Below are 23,644 nucleotides of genomic sequence, written 5' to 3' on the forward strand. Positions count from 1 at the left end.
GGCACCGAGATTTGGGGAGAGGACCACAGGGGATGGGCTGGAGGGAGAAAACTGTGCGTGTGTTAATGCTGTGTGCACAGAAGGGCGTCACCCAGATGACCCTGTAAATACAGGCCTCCACTCCTCCAGCCCCCAGCCTGTCTCCCTGTGGCATGTGGCACAGTGGTTAGAGCCAACGTCTTGAAGCCAGACTGGGAGTTGGAGTCCTGGTCCTGCATCTGGGGCAAGTGAAATGGGAAGGATGATGGTGTCTACTGCCCAGGGTTGTGAGAAGGATGTGAGCTAATGAATGCAGAGTCTAGGTCCAAGGCAGGTGCCCAATGATCCCCCACGATGGGCCAGCAGCAGCGTGGCTGTGATTGTTATTATTATTCCTCCCTTTAAGCACCACAGTGTGGACTGGAGAGGGAGAAAACGTTTTTTCCTTCCTTTTGACAGAGGGAGGAGTGGTGTGAACTCCTGTTAGCAGTCTGAGTGTCAGGCAGGATTCGGGGGGCGATGAGAGTGGTTCTAGGACTCGTTAGAACTCCTGCTTACAGGGCTCTCTCCCTGCCCGTGCTTGGCTCTGGTGAGTTCATTTGCCTCTGCGTGCCCCCCGACACACACGCGTGCGTGCACGTGTACACACACACGCCCCAGTGGTTCTCCATGAGATGGAGGAAGTGAGTAAGTGAACAAACAAGCACATTTTTCACCTCACTCCCTGGCACTCGGCACCAAGGGCTCTGACAGGCCGGTGGGCAGCAGTGACCAGGCCCAAGTGCCAACTAAAAGCCTGGCTGGCTATTTTTGGAACGAATGACCCACCACTTCCAATGCCTTGCTCCTAAATGGCGTCTAATTTCATTAAGCCCTGGAAACAGTGACATCACGAGCGCCTGCCTGGTAGCCGCCTACGTATGGCGAACCACAGGGTGCTCTGAGATTGGTCTGCGAGAGCAGGGAGAAGCGCGGTCCCAGGCCGCGAAAGTTAAAATAGCAAAGCTGAGGCGCTCGGCCATGAAAAGAGATTACAGAAGAAATCCACGAGTCAGAGATGTCCAGCGGCAGCTCCCTCGCTCGGGAGCGGGAGAAGCCACGCGTGTTTATCTTGGACAAGGTGATGTAGCCCTTCCTCGCTCCATAGGCTGGATGTGGCCTACGGAGTGAATTTCTGCTAAGTAAATCCTATATTCTCCTTGACTCCTAGTACGGATGTTGACGTATGTTTTGTCCTAAGGAATTTGTTGTATCCTAAGGTGTACTGAAGTTAGAGGCACGGATTCGGCACCTTTTTGATTAAAATAGTGACACGTACTTCACCGTTAAGTCAGTCAGAAATCCAGATGGACTTTATTTTTTCCCTGTGGGTTCCCTTGCCCAGTTCTCTCCAAGTGAGCTCTGTCTTCTCAGGCACAGAGGAGAAAGGGAGAGGGAAAGACTGCTTCATCTGGATTCCTGGTCTCCGTGGGGGCCATCCAGGCCGTGACCGTGACCTCCCCAGCCGGAGCAGAGGCACCGGAGGCCTCTCAGAGGGAACACAGGCTCCCGGGGAAGATGCGTGTCCAGCTCTGCGTGTAACGGGGTTTCTCAGCTTTGGCGCTGTGCACATTGGGGCCAGTAATCCTTCATTGTGGGGGCTGTCCTGTGCACTGTAGGACTGTAGGGTGCGTTAGCGTCCCTGGCCTCTACCTGCTAGGTACCGGTAGCACCCCTGCTGCCCACTGTGACCACTAAAAATGTCTCCAGACATTGACAGATGTCCCCTAGGGGGCAATCACCCCGGATTGGGAACCACCAGCATATGACTTTTCAAAAGCACGAGAGACAGCAAGGACTTCACGGGCTTTTTATGAGCTCGTATTTGTTTTAAGTACTCTGAGTTTAGTTATACCTTGAATTAGACACGTCACTCCTCTTCCTGGGGCCTCCGTTTTCTCATCTATGAAATGAGTGGGGTGGACACGGTGGTCTCAGAGGACCTTCTAGACCCAACAGTGGAGCGCATTGAAGGCGAGAGTCTCTAGTGGGATCTCTGTGTTGGGGGTCCTGTCCCAGCGGTGACAGCCCTCTTGACCACCTAACTCCGGTCACTGCTCCCTCTCTCCTGCCCCAGGTCAGTCTTCTTGAGTCCAGTTGATTGTTCTCTTGCTTTAATTTAAGCCCATTTTGCCTTTCTGTAAGTGGAAATTTCTGAATATCCACACAGGTAGTACAGTACACAGAACCCCCGATGACCCATCTCCCAGCTTCCCCACTGTCCATTTCGTCTTGATGTTTTTCAGGCCAGCCAGTGGACCTTGTCTTCATGCAGATTCATTCATTGACTCATTCGTTTGGGTCAGTTCTCCAAGGGCCTGGATCTGGCAGGGCTGGGCAGCAAGGAGGCCTAGGTCCTGCTCTTGAGAAACTCACAGTCTAGTGAGAGGGCAGGGAAGAGCCTTTTTTATTTGACAACCATAAATAATCCATCCTTTAGCTTTCTTTCTTTGAGGTTAAGCAATTCCAGTTCTTGAACCTTTCTTCCTAAGAAGTATTTTCCATCCAAATGGTCCGGTTTGTCCCCACATTGTTGGGAAGAGCATCAAGAACATAAATTAGGTCCGGCCCCATGGCTTAGCAGTTAAGTGCACGTGCTCCGCTGCTGGCGGCCCGGGTTCGGATCCCCGGGGGCGCACCGACACACCGCTTCTCCGGCCATGCTGAGGCCGCGTCCCACATACAGCAACTAGAAGGATATGCAGCTATGACCTACAACTATCTGCTGGGGCTTTGGGGGAATAAATAAATAAATTAAATTAAAAAAAAAAAAGAACATAAATTAGGCCTGGATTCAGATCCCTGCTGTGGCACTTCCTAGGTGTGTGAGCTTAGCCAAGTCACCAGCCTCTTTGAACCTCATCTGTAAAATGGAATAACAATCCCTAACTCACAGGTTGGGCAAGAGAATTGGATGAGAACATGCCGGTGAAGGGCCTAGCATGAGCCTGGCATACAGTAGGTATACAGTAAGTGTCCCTTCCCCTTCCCCCATTCTCTTTACCCTTTCCTCTACATTCTCTTGACAGCGGGTGGCCACAGCTAATCATATCGCATCACCGCAGTGAGGGACTGACTAATGTGAGCCAGAGAGGACGGCTCACTTCCTGGTCTGTCACATGCCTGGGGTTCTCACCAGCCTTCCCGGTCGCCCATTTTCTCAGTGACATTCACTGCTGACTCACTTGGCTTGTGGTCAGCTCTGAACCCAGGGTCTTTTTCGGCTCTCCCTTTACCCCACCAACACGCCCCAGCTTGGGTTTGTGGCGTGAGAATGGGATCATTATTAGAGAACATTCTGTTTAGGTGGCCCTTCTCAGGGAACCAAAACCATTGCTAGACTGGCAGCTTCATGAGTGCAGGGGCCATGTCTACCCTGACCACTTCCATTTCCCCACCATGTAGAACAATGCCTGATACAGTACTTAGTAAATATCTGTTGAATGAATTTGTGTATTTTGAACTGGTCTCTGTCTTCCAGGAGATTCCCACCTGCTCTGGGCAACATCCTTGGAAAAACAGATAAGCAAAACCTTGAGACTCTAATTTACCAATAAGTGAGCTCTAAACTGATTCCCTCAAGTACAGGGCAGTGGAAGGACCGTGGCCTGTGGACTCGGACTTGGGTTTGGATCCCAGTTCTGCTAATCATTGGCTTGGTGACTTGGAGCTAGTTGCTTATAGCTGAACCTTAGTCTTCTCCCGGAAAAATAGGACATCAGTATCTGCCAGGGTTATTATAAGAATTAAATATATGTGTGGAAGCGCCCAGCATGGGCTGGAAGTGATCTTGGTTTCGCATCATTCCCTCTGTCCGGAGCACTGACCTCCTTTGATCGCCCTTGTCTCCTTTGGTTCAAGTCTTAGCTCCTCTCTTTGCCCTTTGTTCACCCAGCCTTCCTCCCCACCCACACCCCCACCCACAATGAAGACATGCTCTGCCTGAGGCCCAGCACACTCAGCAAACATTTGTGAACCAGCCCCTCAGAGAGGGATGCCTACAGGGACCAGGCATATAGGAAGAAAGCAGGCTGGGTGGGATTGTTAAATGAAATCTCCCCCTTTAAAATTCTTTTTTCATTTCCATTAAATTAAAAAGATGTTTTAACTTTTCATTTTGAAATAATTCAGACTTGCAAAAATAATTGCAAAAATAGTACAAAGATTTCCCATATACCCTTTACCCAAGCTTCCCCAAATGTTACATAACTGAAAGATCGTTACCGAAACCAGGAAAATAATACTACAGGGTCCTCTTAACTAATCCACAGATCTTATTTAGATCCCAGCAGTTGTCCCCTTGACGTCCCTTTGCTGATGCAGGACATCCCTCATGATTCAGTCGTCATGTCTCTAGTCTCCTCCAGTCTGTGACAGTTCCTTAGTCTTGTCTTTCATGACCTTGACACTTTTGACAAATGCTGGCCAGTCATTTTGTAGAATGACCCTCAGTTTGGGTTTGTTTAATATTTTCTCATGATTCATTTGAGGTTGTGCGTTTTGAGCAAGATCCCCACAGAGCGATGGTGTGCTGTCCCCAGTTCGTCATATCAGGAGGCACATGACATGTCTCCTTACTGGTGACACTCACTTTGGTCACTTGGTTAAGATGATGTCTGTCAAGTTACTTCACTGTAAAGTTACTCTTTTTCCCTTTGTAATTAATAAGGATTTTGTGGGGAGGTACTCTGAAAGTATTTAAATGTCCTGTTCCTCATCAAACTTTTGATTTATTCATTTCTTTACTTATGTCTATATAGACTCATGGCTTCCTGTTTTACCCAGTGGGTTGCAATCTGTTACTCTCACTAATGATTTTAATGCTCACATTGTCCCTTCTTTGGCCACTGGGAGCCCCTTTAAGCTGGCTTCTTGTCCTATTGATATGTCCCCATCATTCTTTGAGTACTTTCTTGCTTTCTGGCATAAGAAGATGCTCTGAGTTCATCTTGTATTTTTCTTACCCAGCCCTGGAATGAGGCGTTTTTTCAAGGGACTGATTCCTTTGAGCAGAGAATGATATTTAAAAGCCAAAATTTGAGTGCCAGATGTGCTCATTGCTATCAGGCCCTCACCGTTCCTGTACCCTCTCTATGGAAAGAGCTGGGAGAGTATATGTGTATATGATGTGTACACACGTGTATATTTCTCAGTTTCTGTATGTTGAAAATCATGAATTCACACTGATACCTCCATGTCCACTCTAGCAGCACAGGGTTTATTCTACTTTTCTCTCTGTTTATACCTCCCTTCCCCACCAGTGAGGCAGCTGGCCCCCATTATCCTCATTATATTTACATATTTGGTCAGTCTCCTGTATGTAACAGTCTCTTATCTCTTCCCTCCTCACCCCTATTGGGTTCTAACACTTTGCCCCAGGCCACCCCCACCTCCTCACCCTGAGCAGCCTCTGACTTCCCATAAAGCTCCAGGTTTTGAAATGATGGATCGTACATTTTTTACTGTGAGGCCCAGTTTCTGCCTGTGAGTGCTCGAGAGTGACCTGGGATTGACTGGACCAGGAAGCTGGATTGGGAATCCCTCCCACCTCCCCAGCCTCCACTCTCTCCATCCCTGTCCTGGCTCCACGTGCAGGTAAATGCAGTGCACATCATGTCAGGGTTGGGCCTCCTCTTGGCCTCTGCTCTGCTGTTCTCGCCCCCTGGACTGCTCTTTGCTTCCACCCCCCCTTCCTCCCATCCTCCTGCTCTGTCCAGACGATCACCTCCTGCAGGAAGCTTCACGGACCACAACAGGTGCCTTTCTGGGTTTCTCCGGCACCTCCAGCTAACCCACAATGGAGCCCCACTGCATTCTCCTTCCATTTCCTTCTTTGTCTCTGCTGCTAAACTACAGGTGCATGGGGCCGATTTTATCTCCATGTCCCTAGTGCTTGAACGAGATCTCAGCACACAGTAGGTGCTCTTGAATGGTAGTCAAATGAGCATTAGTAATGGTAACAGCAGATACTCACATAGCTTCCTGGGTGCCAGGCACGGGTCTAAGTGCTTTATATGCTTCGAGTCATTTGGCCCTAACTTCTGTGCTGCGAGATAGGTACTGCCGTTGCCCCCATTCCACAGACAGAGGAACTGAGGCACAGGGAGGTTAATGATGTGCCTAAGGTCGCACAGCGGTGGAGTTCTGCTTGAGCTCAGGCAGGCTGACTCCGCAGTACCTGCTCTTACCTTTCATGTGCCTCTCGAAGTTAAAGGGGTCAGCGTTTTCAGAATAAAGGAGGTGAGTGGGTATGAATGGCTGTCTCATGAACCACCCCCATTGCACTCCCAGCCCCAGTTTCTAGTGCTCTTAGGGGCCCGAGTGCAGGCGAGTGGTGGCGGAGCAGACCTGAGAGAAAGTGATACTTTTTAACTTGGCAGCCTATAGGAATTTCTTCTCCCCTGAGGTCTTAGGAAATGAGCACATTTGACGTGTAATTAGAGTGAACACCCGGGAGTTGAGTATCAGATCTTATGCAAGATTTCCAAGTCATTGCGCAGGGGTTAGCAGGGCGCACATTGTTTCCCAGTCACCAGCCTGTCACCCCCGAGGGCCGGAGCAGCCTGCCTCTTCCGAGCCACGTTCTACCTGAGGGCCTGGGAACACTGTGGGCTTGGAGCTCTGTCACTTGAACTCGGCTCTGTGGGATCTGTCTGCTCAGGTTCAGGGGAAGAGAAGGAAGCCAAGTTCGTGAGGAGCCTCTCCCACGAACCCTATATGTCTAATCCTCTGCAGACATTTATTTCCCTTACTCCCCAATAGCCTGGCAGGGTCTCGTAGTAGTAGCCCCGTTTTTACAGATGAGGAAACTGAGGCTCAGAGAGAGAGTCATTTGCCCGAAGTCACACCGTGAGGAAGAAGACCAGCCAAGATTTGAACCCAGGGCGGTCTGGTTCCTGGGCCTTAACTCTTAAACAGCTGGCCAAAATTACACCCATATCTGTCTGAGTCCAAAACCCCAAATTCTTCCACCACACCCCACCACCCCTGTCTGCTCTGGTGGGATCCACATGAAAGAAAGGCATCTGGTCTGCGTCTGGGGCGGAAACCCACATTAGATGGGAGCCAGAGCCATCACGAGTGGATGCTGAGCCTGTGGGCCCCAGGCAGGATTTTATGTTAACCTCTGGAGTTAAGAAGAATCTCCCAGAAGCAGGAGCTGGGGAAGGGGGGAGTGGAAATAGGAGGGGAGGTGGAGGGAGGAAAGGGAAGAGGGGGTGGAGAGGTAACGCCAGGCAAGAATGCAGCGCCCTCACAGAGCTGAGGAAAGACTGTTTCCCCGCTCCCTTCAGCATCAGAGGAACCTGAGACCCTGGGGTTCAGTTCATTCCACAAATGCCTGTTGAGTGCCTGCTGTGCGCCAGGCTCATGCTTGGGTCTGGGGACGGGGTTGGGGACAAAACCTGACCAGGTCCCTGCCCTCTTGGGGGTTACATTCTGATGAGGGGAAGACCAATCAAGAAACAGAACAAATGAGGGGTCAAGGTCATCTTGGGGGGTAATAGTGTTGTGGGGAAGTGCAACAGGGCAGTGTGGGGGCAAGGTCCCATCAGAGGGGTGTCCCACAGGCCTCTTGGGGGAGCTGGTTCTGAGAGGAAGCGTGGCTTGCTGACCGCGGGGCACACCAGCCACATTGTTGCCCCTGCTGCCTGAGACCTGCCCTTTGCACCCCCCTCACCCCTGTCTCCTTTGTTCTCCGCAGGTTTGACATCTACAGGAAGGTGCCCAAGGACCTTACGCAGCCGACGTACACCGGGGCTATTAGTGAGTAGCCGCCCTTCTCACTGTTGTCCCTCCCCCTCCCCACTCTCCCTATGCAGAACTGCTGGGCCAGGGAGGGAAGAAGTGATGGGCATCTTGCCAGGCCCTTCATGTAGTGCCGCATCTCATCTCTGTCCTCACCGTAACCCTGGAGGTGTGGGCATCATCTGTTTCTAGAAGGAGATGCCAGAAACCGTCAATAGTAGCTGCCCTGGGAGAGGAAACGGGGCCTCCGGGGTGGGAGGGAGACTGACTTTTGACTTCATACCTTTTAGACTATTTGGGTTTTTGGCATAAGCATGTTTCTGTGCATTTTAAAAAAATAATAATCCCACCCAGATTTTGGTTTCCAAATGCCAGTCTTCAATAAAAGGACCCAGGGCTTCTTGGAGAAATGGCTGATTACAGGCCTGGGGCAGGAAGACTACAAAATAAGCCTGGAACACCTTGTACCGGAAAGCAGAGAAGTGCTCAGAGCCAAAAAATGATGGGGCCGTGTCAGCAGGACACAGGAGCCAACCTGGAAGAGACCAAAGACCAACGCTGGCCAATTTGAGTAACAAAATAAATAATGGCATTATTGGCTTATAACCCAAAGAATTAAGAAAAAAAGTCCATGAGTCCATTCTGATCTAAGTAAATGGGGAGAAGGGCTGAGTCTTCCTTACAGAAGAATTCCAAATAATATACATGAATATGTCCCCCTCCAGGAAGTAGAGCTGAATCCTCTCCTGGAGTGTGGGCTGGACCTGGTGACACATTTCCAAAGAGTAGAGAATGGGAAGGGAAATGGAGCCTTCCTGTGGAGAAACTGGACTGCGTTGTAGCCGCGCTCTGAAGGTCAGCGCCGACCAGTGAGGAGTCATGCGGACGCCACGCACCCCCGATTGGATGCGATGGGAAGGGCACCCCAAAACCACAACCCAGTCTAATCAGGAGAAAGCATCAGACAAGCCCAGTTGGGGGACATTCTACGGGACACCTGACCAGTGCTCTTAGAAAGTGGCAAGGTCATCAAAACCAAGGAAAGACTGAAGAACTGTCACAGATTCGGGACTAGGGATGCGTGATGACTGAATGCAAAGTGGGCTCCCGGTGGGGTCCTGGGACAGAAAAAGGGCGTTAGTGGGGGATCGGTGGTCCAAGTCAGCCTGAAGTTTAGTCCATAGTGTCGCACAATGTTTCTTTCTTCACGTGGCAAGGGTGCCCCAGTTCCATAAGATGTTAACATGGGGGTGCTGGGGGAAGGGCGTCTGGGAACTCACTGTACTGTCTTAGCCTCTATCATCACTCCACAATGAAAAGTTTATTTTAAAAAAAGCAAACCAAAAGCACCATGCAAGCAGGAGTACTTTGCCCTCATTTTCCAGATGAGAAGGTGGACTTAGGGAAGTGAAGTGACTTGTCTGAAATTTCACAAAAGGTGGGCCTCCCTGCACCCCCTGGCCTCTCCAGTGCTTGGTGGGGAGGGATCCTCCCCGCGGACTGTCCCCTGAGCAGGGCTCTTGGGCCGGGCAGTCAGGATGGAGTCCACTGCTGCCTCCCAGGGCAGGCCATTGTCAGGTAGGGGGATGACCTTGGGGATCCCCCCCACCCCGGCCAGCCATGCCCAGCTGTCCCCCACTCCAGCTCAGCTGTCGAAGCTGTGGATACCTTCTTGAGCCCTGCATCTCCACATCCCTGGAGAAGGGCACAGGGCAGCCAGGCAGCAGGGCTCATATCCCACTGGCTGGGGTCCGGCGGAGCTGGGTTCATTCTCCCCTTGAGCAGCTGGGTGACCTTGGAGAAGTCACTTCACCTCTCTGAGCCTCAGTTTCCTGATCTGGGGATTAAATGAGATTGCACCTGTCAGGTGTGGGGTACATTCTAAGTCCTCAGTGCATGGACGACACTCCTCTTCCCATCACTGTCCTCCTGGGGCCCACAGCCCACGAGCGTCTGTGACTGCAGAAGCTGTAACACTGTGCCTTGATCCTCATGGAAAGAATATTCAGGGGACATGAGAGGGAAGGGGCTTGTTCATCTATCTGTTCAGCTAGTTTATGAACCTGATCAAAAAAATTCAAATAAGGCTCCCTGTCCCCTTCCTCCCACCAACCAACAGCTCAAACCTCCTCTCAGTTCTTGACAGTCTCTCCCTTGTCAAGTATGTTCAACGATCAAGTATGTATCCTTCGAGAATTTTTAAAAAATCTATTCAGGCTTTGATATGCCTGTGTCGTTGTTCTCAGCACAGACAGGAACATGCTGCACACCGTTCTTCTCTGCCCTTTTTCCGGCTGGTGCGTCCTGGACGCCTCTCACACCTCTCAGCACACACACGGCCACCACTTCTTGTTTCCCGCTGTGTCGTATGCCATTATCTAGGCGACCCACCGATTATGTAACCAGCCCTCTGATGGTAGACATTTCTGATTCCAGTTTATTGCTATTATGGACATCCTTGTCCATATATTTTTGTGTCCTTGTATGGTTATTTCTGTAAGGTAGCTTTCCTAGAAGAGGAATTACTGGGTCAAAGGGCATGTGCCTTGTAAAATTTAGAAGGTACTGCCAGATGGCCCTCTGGGGATGTGATGGCGAATTCCCTTACACTAGAGGAAAGACGTGAGGCTTGGGAAGCCAGCCCTTAGCTACCATTTAGTGAACAAATATTTATTAACCAGGTCCTGGGGCCAGGCCCCGGGCCAAGTCCTGGGACCACATTGATGAATAGGCCTCAGTGTTTGTCCTTGAGGAGCGCACGGCTGAGCGGGCCCGCAGGCCCAGAAGCACATCGTTTCGTTACGTCGTAATAAGTGCTATTAATAACTGGAGGCACTGGCAGGGGCACTGGAGACTCACAGGTCGGGGTTTGAATTTTGCCTCCTCCACTTAAGCGGCCATGTGGCCTTGGACAAATTCCTTGACTTCCCGGAGTCTTGGGTCCAGTGCCCCCTGTGCAGGCTGCACCAGGTTTCCCACTAGCGAGTGTTCTCCGAGGGTCACGTTCCTACTGCCCAGGGCCTGAGTCAGTTCAGAAGAAACCTGGAGTCAGAGAGCCTTAGTGTCTTGCCCAAACATGGATTGAAAACCCAAATCAAGCCTTCAGTATCAGAAGGCCTTTCTGGTTGAAATACTTCCTACCTGCCTTCATGTTTTTCATTCACTTATTCATTCATTCTTTCAACAAATAATTGTTTCATACCTTCTCTGAGCCAGGCACCGTGCTAGACCCTGAGGCCACGGTGGAGCTGAGACACCGTCTCTGTCCTCCCAGTCTAGGGACCAGTAGGGGGAGCAGACACAGAGCGTATATGATCAGGACTATTGGACATTTGGGTTTCAGCTGAGCGGACTCTGCGCTTATCATGTCCACATTCTGGGCTGACCAAGCTCAGGTCCAAGCTTTGAACAAAGAACACAGGTTTTTTTGAACCTGAAAATAACCTTCCCAGCCCTGACCCCCACCTCCCATCTGGACAGAGTTAGAACGTTGGGGCCTGTTTGCAGGCTTGGGGCAAGGAAGACATCTAGAAGACCTGGATTGGTCTAAGTCAGCACTGACCTACCAAAACCCCTCCGTGTGCTCTGCCTGTTGATCGTTACGGCAGCCAATGGGTTGTCGGGGCGAGGGGGCGAGGGGCTTGAAAGTGATTCTGAAATGTGGGTCCTGTGATACTCCTCAGGAAGGGTTTCAGATTCCAAGGGAAGGCTGTTTTGCCTGCTCAGCGGGATTCTTTTTCAAGAGGTGTCATAACTGCAGTTTGCAGGTGAGAAGGGGAAGGACACTTGCATTGAGAGCCGATCGTCCGTGGTAGGTTCATCCAGCAGCTGGAGAAGACATTGGAAATGAATTCTATGCCATAGAAACAAACAAACAAACATGGCCCCTCTGCATAAACTGACGTGCACCTGCTGAGACATAGGTTGCTGAGTGAGCAAAGCGCGGTTGAGAAGGACGTGCATATCACGCTGCTGTTTGCCCAGAGGAAAAAGGACTTCTACATCGATGCTCGTATGCGTGTGGAAGGACCCAAGACTGTAACAGCAGTACCTCTGGGCCAGGATTTGTGAGTCAGTGAGAAAGAGACTCAAACAGTATGCCTTTTTATACAAGCTCAACTATTTTTCTTATCGTGTGCATGTATTACCTCTTCCTAAAAAAAAAAAACAAACAAACAGTAAAACCCTTTCACTCTGCCCCATGCAGCTTTTTCAAAGTTTGGAAGAATTGGGGAGTAACTCTAGTTGCCCCTTGTCTTCGAAGCTTGGTGGAGACTCTGGCTGTCTCCAAATCCTGCCCTTCACTTGGAGCCCGAGTTCTTGGGGTTCTCTTCTTAGGACATTGGTTCCAGAATGCAGTTTCCAGTCCTGTCCCCTCCCGTCCGATGTGGCCCCAGGCCAATCTCTCCCTCTCTCGGAGCCTCCCTCTCAACACCCTCGGCGTGGGCTCCTGCCCTGTCAGGTGGGTGTGACATGACGGGAAGCCCATTGACGCTCCTACTGCAGGTGCCCAGCAAACACGCGTTCTTCCCTCTTCACTCGGGACGCATCTTGGGTCATTGTAAGATAGATGGGTGATGATAAATAGGTGGTTTCAGCGTCCTCCGTCACGATGGCTCAGCCAGTCTGGGTCAGGCTGCCAAGAATGTAACAGAATCAGCAAGTGGGACTGGGAACTTTTTTCTTTGCAGGAAACGAAGGGTCAACCAGTCTGTCAAATCACCTTCCCCAAATCACCAGACCCTCCAAGGTCTCCCTGATGAAGGTCATAATAATGAGCTAATGCTCGAGCTGTTATTGTCTGCTAGGCACCGTTTCAAGCCCTGTGTTGTGGAAATTCTCAGGGCATCCCTGTAAGGCAGGTAGTACCACTGCTGCCATTTTCCAGATGAGGAAACTGAGGCAAGGAGAGGTTAAGTAACTTACCCAGGGACACACAGCAGGTTGAGTAGTGGGGCCACACCATGCAAGCCCTTGCCCACTGCATGCCTCTGTGGTAAGCCCAGATAAGGCAGGTTCAGCCCTCATTTGTACTCTGGGGCTGACTGCCTTACACGATACCTACTGTTGTCTCCTGTGTACCCACCCCCAGGCTGGGCACTGGAGCTGTGCCATTTTTGCCTTTTGGGCTATCAGTCTAGTGAGAGAGACAGCTACAGATAACCAATAAAGTGTGGAAAGTGTTAAAATAGAGGCTGGGAATACAGAGGAAATAGTGACCAGCTCCTCTTCTGGGGGTTGGAGGAGCTTCCCACCAGAAGGGACATTTGAGTTGGGCCTCAGCCTGGGAGGATGAGTAGGAGTTCACCAGGCAGACAGGATGACCGTGGAGGAGGAGGGAAGATGGGGAAGGTCACTCCAGCAGAGGAACCGCAGGAGTAAAGGAAGCATGTTTACGGCACAGCAGGTAGCTGGGTGTGGCTGGGTGCTTGGATGTTGGAGAGTATCAGGAGCTGAGGCTGGAGACGGGTCGAGGGCCATACCCCAGGGTCCTTGGTTGTCCTGCCCCAGGGAGTGACTCCAGGGGCCACAAGTCATCATCATCAGGGGCCAGGCAGGTGAGGTTAATCCGAGTGCAGTGGCCGACGCTGGCACTCGGTTCCACTCTCTCTGCATTTCAGACTTGTAGGACTATTCCTCACCTCTGTAAAGAATTGTCCCTTCTCTTGAAGCACAGCAGTTGGTGTCCTCGTTTTGCTGCCTCTGATGGGGACAGGGGCATGTGTTGACTGTACCATGGGGAGTGGTGATAAACGGCAACAGACACTCCACCTTGGCCTCAGCATCAGGAAGGCAGGAGGGAGTGGTGAGGCCTGTGCAAACTGGTGAGCTCAGACCTCGTGTGGGAACAAGGGCTTGAGTATTCCGGAGCAGCCAGAAATCTGGACTTTTATGTGAAATTGCCGGATTGTTCCATGTCGACTCCAAATTTTAAAATATATATCTCTCAAGCCAAACAGAACACGTCTGTGGGCCACCAGTTTGCAACGTCTATTTTTGACTGACCTCTTCGTTAAAGTGCTTTTGTGAAAGAAAGCCGGGCTGGCCCCCAGGGGGATTGGCCTATGTAGGGGGTCGGTCCACATGGGAGGGTCAGATTAGTGCAAAATGTGGTCAGTCTCGGGGGCCGGCCCGGTGGCATAGCAGTTAAGTTCGTGCGCTCCGCTTCAGCGGCTGGGGTTCACAGGTTTGGATCCCAGGCGTGCACCAATGCACCGCTTGTCAGGCCATGCTGTGGCGGCGTCCCACATAAAGTAGAGGAAGATGGGCATGGATGTTAGCCCAGGGCCGATCTTCCTCAGCAAAAAAAAGAGGATTGGCAACAGATGTTAGCTCAGGGCTAATCTTCCTCACAAAAAAGAGAAAAAAAATTAAAAAGAAAACAAAGATGGTCAGTCTCCCTTTCTGGGAGCGTGGCTGCTGCATATTGAGGCCAAGAGTAGGAAGGGGCTTCGGAGGATCTGCGGGGCCTCTTCCCCCTCCCTCTAAGCAGCTTATCTCTGAGGGCAGGAGAGGAGGGGAAGGGAGGGGCCAGCCTCCCTCCTTCAGTGCCCACTGCCCTTAACTGTGCGTCTGTGTTGTTTCTTCCAGTCTCTATCTGCTGCTGTCTCTTCATCCTCTTCCTCTTCCTTTCGGAGCTCACCGGATTTATAACGACAGAAGTGTAAGTTACATCCCCCCGATGGCCCATTCTAGAGCTTTTTGGGACCCCAGATGAGAAGAGGGAGGAGCTTTAAAAAGAAGAGACCTCTGAACCTTCCAACGCCTGTTTCCAAGCCTGTGGTGTCTGTCACTCCTCTGTTTCTTAAAGGGGTTTTAAAGTTAGAGCAGAAGTGAACGTTGCTGTGTTAAAGCCAAAGAGAAAATGTTGGTTTCCTTCTGTGGGGGCCTCCTGGGCCCGCAGATGAACTGCAATCATTTGCTCATCTGTGCCGTCCCTTTGTTTGGCCAGTGGGCTTTTTTTCCTCTGAATCATCACAGGGTCATTTGATGTAAAGCTGGAAGAGTTCAGAGAAATGGGTGCAGCTTCCTACCCCGGGGGGGGGGGGCGAGGTTGCTGACATCAGAGCCCAGCCCCTCGGCAAAGCCCCCTCCCCTGTGCTCGGGCCCACACGGTGAGGAGTCAGCGTGGCTTCCTGGCAGCGACTGACGCACTGTGAAGGCATCCCGATTCCTAGAATCCTTCATTGTCCGGGTGATCTAGTAAACGCTCTGGGGCGTGTGTAACACAGAATGCCACTGGAATCATTCAGTCGCGGCCTCCTGGGACGCCCCTCAGAGATGGAGTCAGACCCAGCAGCTTCCTGCCTTCGCCACTGGCTTAAGGCTTCCAAGCCTCTTCATTTCCATGTTTACAGCCCAGAAAGTCATCACGGGGCTGGGCCCTGGCCACCCACTCCCCTGTTCAACATTGGAATGGTCTTTTTCACTCATGGAATTTCTTGGTTTCCTTCGCCTCCCTCGCAGCCACAAGACAGTAGGAAACTGACAACGTAGCTGCTTAGCCCAAGGTGGTCCTTGTTGCTGTATCCATGTTACCACCTTTAATCTTCAAACAGCCCTGGGAGGTAGTTGTCCCACCTTACAGATGAGGAGACTGAGGCTCAGAGAGGCGGGGGACTTGCCCACAGTCGTGTGATTAGGAGGTGGCTCCCGAGGCCTGCCGGTCTCACCTCCCCTTAACTCGTTTCTGGATGTAGCTTCCCACCCTCCACTGGTGTGGGAGTGTTTGCCTTCTCTGTCCCTCTCATCCTGTTTTTAACCCTGGTGGCACCAAGCTCAGGGGGATTTGTGGAGTGGTGGAAAGAGCACTAGACAGGGCATTGGGAAACCCAGGACCAGGTCTCAGTTGGATTACCACTTTGCTCTGTGACCCTGGGCAAGTTGCCAAATCTCTCTGGGTCTCAGTATTGCTGGCCAAACAAGGGAGGGCAGATAAGAGTCACAGCTGCCTTTCAGGCCTGAGGAGGCTTGTCTGCTTCCCAAGATGTGACCACTGACCATGCAGGGGTCAGAGAAAGGACTTCGTCTCCCACCCAGCCCCTAAAGGGGAGTGACTGTCTGAGTCAAGCATCTTTCCCTTTGTGCACATTTGGGCCACTGCATATCCCAGGGTCACCCCATCATGAGTTGGAGGAGGAAGCAGGGAGAGCAGCAAGAGATTGAGACCCGCTGGTACTATGAAGGACCTACTGTGTGCAGGCACCTGCTGGTCTCTCCAGGCTGCACCCCATTGCCTGGGAGGAGGATTGCTGTGCAGGCCCTTCCTGTTCTGAGCAAGGTGAGAGGGGTATATTTGTGACAGCAGCAAGGAGGGAGCCCTGACTGTGTCACAGATACCAGGTAGGAGGCTTTACATGTTCCAGGCAGGGGCACTAGCAAGTGCAGAAGCCCTGAGGCAGGAATTACCTGGTTTATGTGAAGAGCGGAAAGAGAGCTGGCATGGCCAGAGCAAAGTGAGCGAGCAGGAGGGTAGAACATGGAGGAGGTGGAACTGAGTCAGGGCAGGCTGTGGACACTGCTGTGTATTAATGAGCTCCTTGGTCCCGAGCTTCCAAAAGTCGGCCCAGGCCTGCCTCATTCACCACTATGTGGTTCCACGCTCAGAGCAGCTGAAAATGCCGGCGGTGGACACGGATGGTCACCAAGCAAAGCTAGAATGTATCAATTAGTGATAAGGGATCTCAGGGAAAAACAAAGCAGAGCAGGAGATAGAGCAGGTTTGTGATATTTTGTGAGGCTTAAACAAGATTATTTACCTGAAAGGTACTTAACGTAGCATCTGATATACTTTCATATCAATAGATCCATGTCTCTGCATGCATTTATCCATTTCATATTTATTCCCCATCTAACACTACAAAGGTTATAGGGCCACTGAGGACCTTTCATGTAATAAGTGCTCCGTGTGTATTAATTTCCTCGTCCCCTCCCGTGTCTCCTGCTGACATTGTGAGGGGTGTCTTGTTATCATCAGCTCAGCCCACAGTGAGGCAGGGTGCTGAGGCCGTGGGCCCCCGACAGGTGAGTTCTGACATCGGAGCTTGCGACTGGAGCAGGTGGGGCCCCACCTGCCGTGTGGAGGGACACTCCAGCAGGCCTGACAGCTCACTCTGTTTACCCAGGGCAGGGCTGCTGCTTTCCCAAGAGCACGGTGTGTTCCTGCCGCTCTGCCCCCTGCCCTCTCCAGGACTTCCTCTTCCTGGCTGCTGGGGGCATTCTGGACACTCTGGTCCCAGCACGCCCCTGGAGAGGAAGAAGGATGAGGGGTGGGGAGAGAGAAAAATGCTGGGGGCCGTTCACTGAGTGTGTGCCCTGTGTCCAGCCCTGTGCTAGTAAGTACTTCTCCATTTGCAGTGTAAGTGGCTGGAGAGAGGGAGCGAGGCGAGGATGAGAGGAGAGACCTGTCCAGGGCCAGAGGCTCCCTCTATGACCATGCAGGGACCCTAATGCCCCCTTTCTCTCTGTGGCCTCATGACCAGGTGCAGGAATTGCCCAAAGAGAATCTACAGGGCTGAGGACTAAGGACTCCACAGAAAAATCCAGAGGAAAAAGGATTGCTCCTCTGGGCTCTTCCCTCTGTCAGAAGCTTCTCTGACCCCTGGGAAGCCCTGCCAATTCAGGAGAAACTGAAGGTCACAGTTCTTTTCCTTTTCTGGGTGGCTGGCTCTCCCTGGCAGTTTTGTGATCACAGTGGGTCAGCCCCCCCACCTGCCATGAGGTTGTAACCCAAGGAAATGAGGTCATCGCTGGTTGGGTCAACATCGCTCCAACCTTGGCCTGTGGTTATCAGTGACATAAGATGCTATTCTGGCCTGGCCCCGGGGGGAGGGAGGCCTGTTTGCGTGGTTGGACTCCAACCTGGGCTCTAGACAGGCCATTAATTATCCCTGGGAAAGTGGCCCCACAGGGTGCTCTGAGGCTTCGTGTTTCCAGGGGAGCAGCCCCCTCTCCTTGGAGAACGTGGCTCCAGAACATTCCAGCCTTTACCCAGGCTCTGGCTGCTCTTAATTATTAACCTGGTGAGGATTTATAATAAGAAAGTGTAGTAACTGGAACTCTCCATTGATCATTTATAGCATAATACAACTCATTATACTTTCCAGTTATGATTTATAATAGGCAATCACGTGCCAGCACCTTTACAATGATTATCTCATTTAAGCGTCACAAAACCCCTTGAGTTAAGTCCTGCTGTTAGCGTTAGTCCCAATTCACAGCTGGGGAAACTGTGGAGGCACCAGGAGGCTAAAACCACAATGAAGTTAGTAAGTGGTGAAGCCAGAGTCAAACCCGGGTCTGTCTGTCACCAGAGCCCAGACTCGGCGCCCAGCACGGTCACCCAACCCTTTTCTGCCCAGAGCATTTGGGAGCCCCAGGTGCATGGGAGCCACTGCTCTTTGGTCAGAATAGTTGACCGGAAGACTTGGATGCACCCTTCTGGGGTGAGGTGGCTGCGGAACTCCAGGAAGCCATTGCCTACCCAGTGGGAGCTTGGAGGTTACCTTAACTGTGTCCTCACACACTCCGGGTAGCAGACCCAGAGTGGGGAGGCCAGTTAGGAGCTTAACCAGGTGGAGGAGCCGGACGTCTCCCTCGGAGCCCAGGTTACCCACTCTGAGACCTGGATTGTGAGCCAGGGCCAGGTGGAGAGACACGGAGGTCACGTGAAGCAGCAGTGGGAGGCCTGAAGGCTTCTGAGCATGGAGGGACAGGATCGGGTTCATGCCTCAGAAGGATGACCTCTTGTGAAGGGCTTGGGCCGGGGCGACCCTGGTGGCCAAGGCCCTGGTGAGGAGGCTGGGTGATGACCCAAGGTAGAGGGGCTAAGGGTCCAAGGACAATGACCACAGAGAAGGGGCTGGGGGCAGGACTAGGTGGCTGTGAAGGGATGATTTTGGAGATGTCTGGTGGGTAATGGATGCACTTACACCCGGAATAGTCAGGATTTAAAACTCAAGGTCCCGGAGAACTTGCTTGCATAACCTGCATCCCTCCCCTCCCCTCCCCTCCTCACCCCAGGCCCTTGCTGTCGGCCCCACTCCTGTGTAAGTTTCCATTAAATCAAATTATTAAGCATGGAGATCAGTGACTTTGGGCAGGAATCCAAACTATTCAAGTGTTCTTCTAAAAGCAAGTAAAATTGTTTTCCATAGATGTCATCAGACTCACACCTCAGCCTAGAATTTCACGGCCCTCCCTTACATTCCACCTACACTTCCCCACCCCTACCTCCTCAGTCCCTTTCTTCCTCTCTCCCTACATGGCCACTGCTTACTGACCCCCACACAGTCCACCTGACTCCCTGACGCTGCCTAGAGTCCCCCACTTGTCCACCAGTGCACGTTGGTCACCTCCCCGGTTCATTCCACAGAGGTGTGAGCACCTCTGTGCGGCCAGCTCAGGGAGTCCTGTCCTGGTGGGGGAGTCAGATGCTGCCGCCCACTGGGGTGTGGCAGGTGGAGGTGACAGAGGGAAGCTTGTGGAGCACAAAGAGAGTGGACCCCTTAGCACCTCCATGCCCTGTAGGGTGGGGTAGGGGTGGGCATCTGAAGATTATCAGAAAGATGGTGACTCCTGCGTCACAGGTCTACTTCGGGGCCACTTGCTCCTCAGTTTTTGATTCCTGTCCCATCCGTGTAATGCAGTGGAAAGAGTATGGCTCTGGGCTCCGGTGGCTCTGGCTTCAGATCCCCTGCCTCTGCCTCTTCCTGGCCGAGTGATCTTGGCCAGTCTTTTATCTGTCTTCCTCTGAGCCCTGTTTCTTCCTTGTGAAAAGAGAACAGTAACCCCTATTAAACACTGGCTTGCTGTGAGCATTAAATGTGGTGCTACATGTGAAAGCTCCCAGCTCAGGGCCTGGCACCAGCTGGGTGCTCAGAACTGGGACATCTTTGATTAGCTGTGAGCAAGGCCAGCTTTTGTGCAGGCCTTAGAATATACCAGGGACTGCATTAAGCGCTGTATACAAGTTAGCACGTTTAACCCTCACTGCAATGCTAGGAGGTGGTACTCTTGGTATACCTGTTATTATCAACCCAGTAAACAGTGATGTTACTAATAACAGTAAAAGTAGTGGACGGTTACTGAGCACTTACTGTTTACTAAGGCTGTGCCAAATCTTTGTCCCCATTTTACATCTGGGGAAACTGAGGCTAGTGGAGGCAAAGCGACTTGCACTAGGCCAATCAGCCAGCAGGTGGCAGAGCCAGGATTTGAACCCTGGACTTCTTCCGTGATGCTTTATTCTCTTTACCTGGAAGAGCCTGTGCTAGAGAGCTGAGTAACATACACACCCCTGCCCCAAGCTAGCCTACAGCTACCCAGCGGTCCTCACAGCCCCATGAAGTAGCTGGAATCCTTATCCCTTTTTCCTTCTTTCTTTCCTCCCTCCCTCCCCTCCTTTTTCCTTTCTTTTTAGTGAGGTGTAGGTGACTTACAAACAGCAGAGTGCACAAGTCTTAAGGGTGAGACTCGGTGACTATTGGCCCATGTTTATACCCCTGTCACCATCACCCCATCAAGACAACTCCTTCTACCACCTGGAACGTTCCCTTCTGCCCCCTCCCAGTCAGTAACCCCCACCAGTATTCTGACTTCTAGTGCATAGATTGATTTTGCCTATCTTCAAACTTCATAGAGAGCTTTCCCAGTTTTACAGATGAGGAAACTGAGGCTCAGAGAGGTGAAGCAACTTGTCCCAGGTGCCCCCCGCCAAGTGGCAGAGCCAGGAGGTGAGCCCACATCTGTCTGGCGCTGCCCCATGGGCCTTCTCATCACCCACACTAGTGACAGGAGGAGTCAGGCCCACACAAGTCTCCAAACAGCAGTGAATCCACAGAACATTTATTTCCCCTCCAGGTAGGCCGATTGCTGGCCTTTTAAAATCAGTTCAGCCCCAGCCAATGATGTTAGCCAGCCTTGGCAGGCACCTGCGAGTGGCGGCTGTGGTCGGGTCTGCGACGCTGGCTGGGGGTGGCAGGAAGCCAGCGGCCCTGGAACATTTGCCTTGGACTCGGAAGGCAGCTGTATTGACCTCAGCGGGTGGGCGGCACAGGTGATTGAGCCGTGTTTATTCCACAGCCCGAGGCCCTTCAGGAAGGCGCCTGGGAGCAGCCAGTTCTGGCCTTACGTAACAAGACTGGCCCCAAGCTCTGCAGGCCAGTGCGTTTTCCATCCCTCCCTGGCCCCTCGGCCCCTTTGTCCTGGGCGGCACTTCAGCCCCTGGGAGCCAGTGGGCTGGGCGAGGCCTCCTGGGGCCCCGAGGGTGAGCTCACCTTGGCGCCACACCTGGGATTCACCTGGCTCTGCACTGAGGTCACCCCCAGAGGATTGCCAGGGGGTGACATCATCCCTCAGTGATGGGCAGTGGCCTCGCCTCCCAGGTGGGAAAGGTGAGTAGCTTCAAGAGTCTCACTCTCCCAGCAATCTCGTTACTCAACAACCCTCTGAAGTTTCGAATTAAGGCTGAGGTAGAAGGGCCGGCCTGGTGGCGCAGTGGTTAAGTTCACGTGCTCTGCTTCACCGGCCTGGGGTTCGCTGGTTTGGATCCTAGGCACAGACCTACGCACTGCTTGTCAAGCCATGCTGTGGTGGCATCCCACATACAAAATAGAGGAAGGTTGGCACAGATGTTAGCTTAGGGCCAATCTTCCTCACAAGAAAAAAAAAAAGGCTGGGGTAGAAGTTGGGAGCTGAAGGCTAAGGAGGAGCATTTGGCTGTGGAGAAGTTGATTCTGCCCCCGCAGAACCTCCTGTGATCCTGTTGGCTCTCCTGCACTGGCTCATCTGTTCTTCCTGTCCTCTGATGGGGGCCAGTGCTGTGAGGCTGCCAAGCACAGGCTCCTGTCTCCCCTCCCCACACCCTGTGGCCTCAGAGGGCCAGGCCCCCTCATTTTCTCCCTGGACCCAGGATGCTGAGGAGGAGAGGGAGGGGAGGCAGCAGGAGCCCTGGCGAGCCTGGGGCCCGGGCAGGAGGCAGGCCTGGGGTGGGACTCCAGCTCGGCCATTTCCTGCTGTGTGAGCTTGGGGATGGGACTCACCCTCTTTGAGCCTCCTTTCCTGGTTTTGCAGTGGGGATCAGGACGTTTCACAGGGGCAGATGGGATAACGTGAATGCACACAGGCCCCGATTGGGCCTTTCCTGGCTTAGTGGGCTGGAGGCACAGCAGTCTGAAGACTAAGCTGCCCCTGTCGCTCTCTTGTCTCTGGGAACATCCTGGTGACCCCTACAAGGAAACAATTCCCAGGTATCCTTTTGAGCCTGCCGTTCCTTGTTAACTGAGCTCCAGCTGCATCACACGAGGAGCTAGGGGCACGGAGACCGGCTCTTAGTAAAAGCAAGTTCCCTTGCCCTGCTCCACTCATTCTTTCCCAAAGAAGTGGCTGTTTACAGGGCCCTCCTAGAGTCCAGTTGTTTAGAGCCGGCAATCTTCCTTTACAGCCTGTGGACGGCACCCAAGGGGCCTAATTAGTGTTTAAAATAACCACAGCCCGGCCACCTCCAGCACTGCCCTGTCACTGCCCACTAGCTCAGCCTTTAAATTCAGTTCCCTCTCCCCGTGGGGAGTCATCTGAGAATCAGGAGTGGGCTTCAGAGACAGCCATCCGACGTGCACCCAGCAGCTCCTCAGGGATGTCTCCTAGACACCTCAAGCTCAGCACGGCCACGGGAACTCGGTACTATCCCTCCCCACCAGTCCCGCTCCTGTTCCAGGGGCTCCCAGCCCAACGAATGGTTCCAGAAAGAAACGTGGCTGGCCTTCTGCATGCCTCCCTCAAACTACCCCCACACCCCGTGCATCAGCGAGTCCTGCCTGCCCGGCATCCCTCCCTCCCTCCTCTCCATCCCCGCCACACCCCGTCCAGGCCGCCATCTCTCACCTGGGCTACTGCAGCAGCCTCCCATGTGCTTTCCCTAATGCACGGTGGCCCCTCCGCTCAGTCGTCCTTGAAGCAGCCAGAAGGAGCCTATTAAAGGACAGGCCTGTCCATGCCTCTGCACTCAGGGTCAAGTCTGAAGGCCTCACCATGGCCCCGCCCCTTCTCTGGCCGCATCACCCACCATGCTTCCCTGTGCTCGACACTGCAGCCACAACCACCTTCTTCCAGCTCCCAGAGCCGTGCCCTCCCACTCCCAGGCCTCTGCACACACCATCCCAAGAATTCTCCCTTCCTCCTTGTCAGGGCAGCCTCCTCATCCTTCAGACCTCAGCTCCCATCTCCTCAAAGAGGTCTGCCCAGCCCACTCTCCCCAGACGTCAGTCACCCCGATAGTTTCTCTCATGACGAGCCTCAGCTTTCCATCAAAGCGGTCATCATGGTGGTGTAAGGTATTGATTTAGGAGACGAGTGGTGTCTGTAAGCTCGATGGAGGCAGAGACCACGGCTGTCTCTTCCTCACTGTCTCTAGTACCTGACTGGTGGTCGGTGCTCGAAAAGTATTTGTTAAATAAATGCATGTTACTAACAGATCCTATTGTGGCGCCCTTGTCACCAATAGCAAGGTGTCATGGCTGTTCATGGAGCCTCCTGCCCCCAAACTGTGCCTCCCCCACAAAGATGTCCACGTCCCCATCCTTGAAACCTGCGACTATGTTAACACACGCGGCAAAAGGAACTTGACAAATGTGATTATGTCAAGGGTCTTGGGATGGGCTGACCATCCTGGGTTACCCAGGTGGGCAGGATGAAACCACAAGAGTTTATAAGAGAGAATCACGAGGTCAGAGAGGAGAGAAGATGCTCTGGGGCTGGCTTTAAAGATGGAGGAAGTGGCTATGAGCTGAGGTGGCCTCTAGAAGCCAAAAAAGGCAAGAAAATGGATTCTCCCCTGGAGCCTCCAGAAAGAGTACAGCCCTGCAGACCCATTTTAGACTTC

The 23,644-nt window shown here is 52.5% G+C and overlaps 1 protein-coding gene across 1 annotated transcript in view; it reads left to right on the forward strand.

The window, feature by feature from the left end:
• ERGIC1 (endoplasmic reticulum-golgi intermediate compartment 1) overlaps window positions 1–23,644 on the forward strand; it is a 105,429-nt gene that overhangs the window by 42,740 nt on the left and 39,045 nt on the right. Inside the window, exons 2-3 of the mRNA XM_058546092.1 lie at window positions 7,721–7,782; window positions 14,356–14,428. Coding sequence (XP_058402075.1) covers window positions 7,721–7,782; window positions 14,356–14,428 — 135 coding nt within the window. The remainder of the gene's footprint in view (window positions 1–7,720; window positions 7,783–14,355; window positions 14,429–23,644) is intronic.

This window comes from Diceros bicornis, chromosome 1 (assembly GCF_020826845.1).
Source record: "Diceros bicornis minor isolate mBicDic1 chromosome 1, mDicBic1.mat.cur, whole genome shotgun sequence".
Taxonomy (NCBI): domain Eukaryota; kingdom Metazoa; phylum Chordata; class Mammalia; order Perissodactyla; family Rhinocerotidae; genus Diceros; species Diceros bicornis.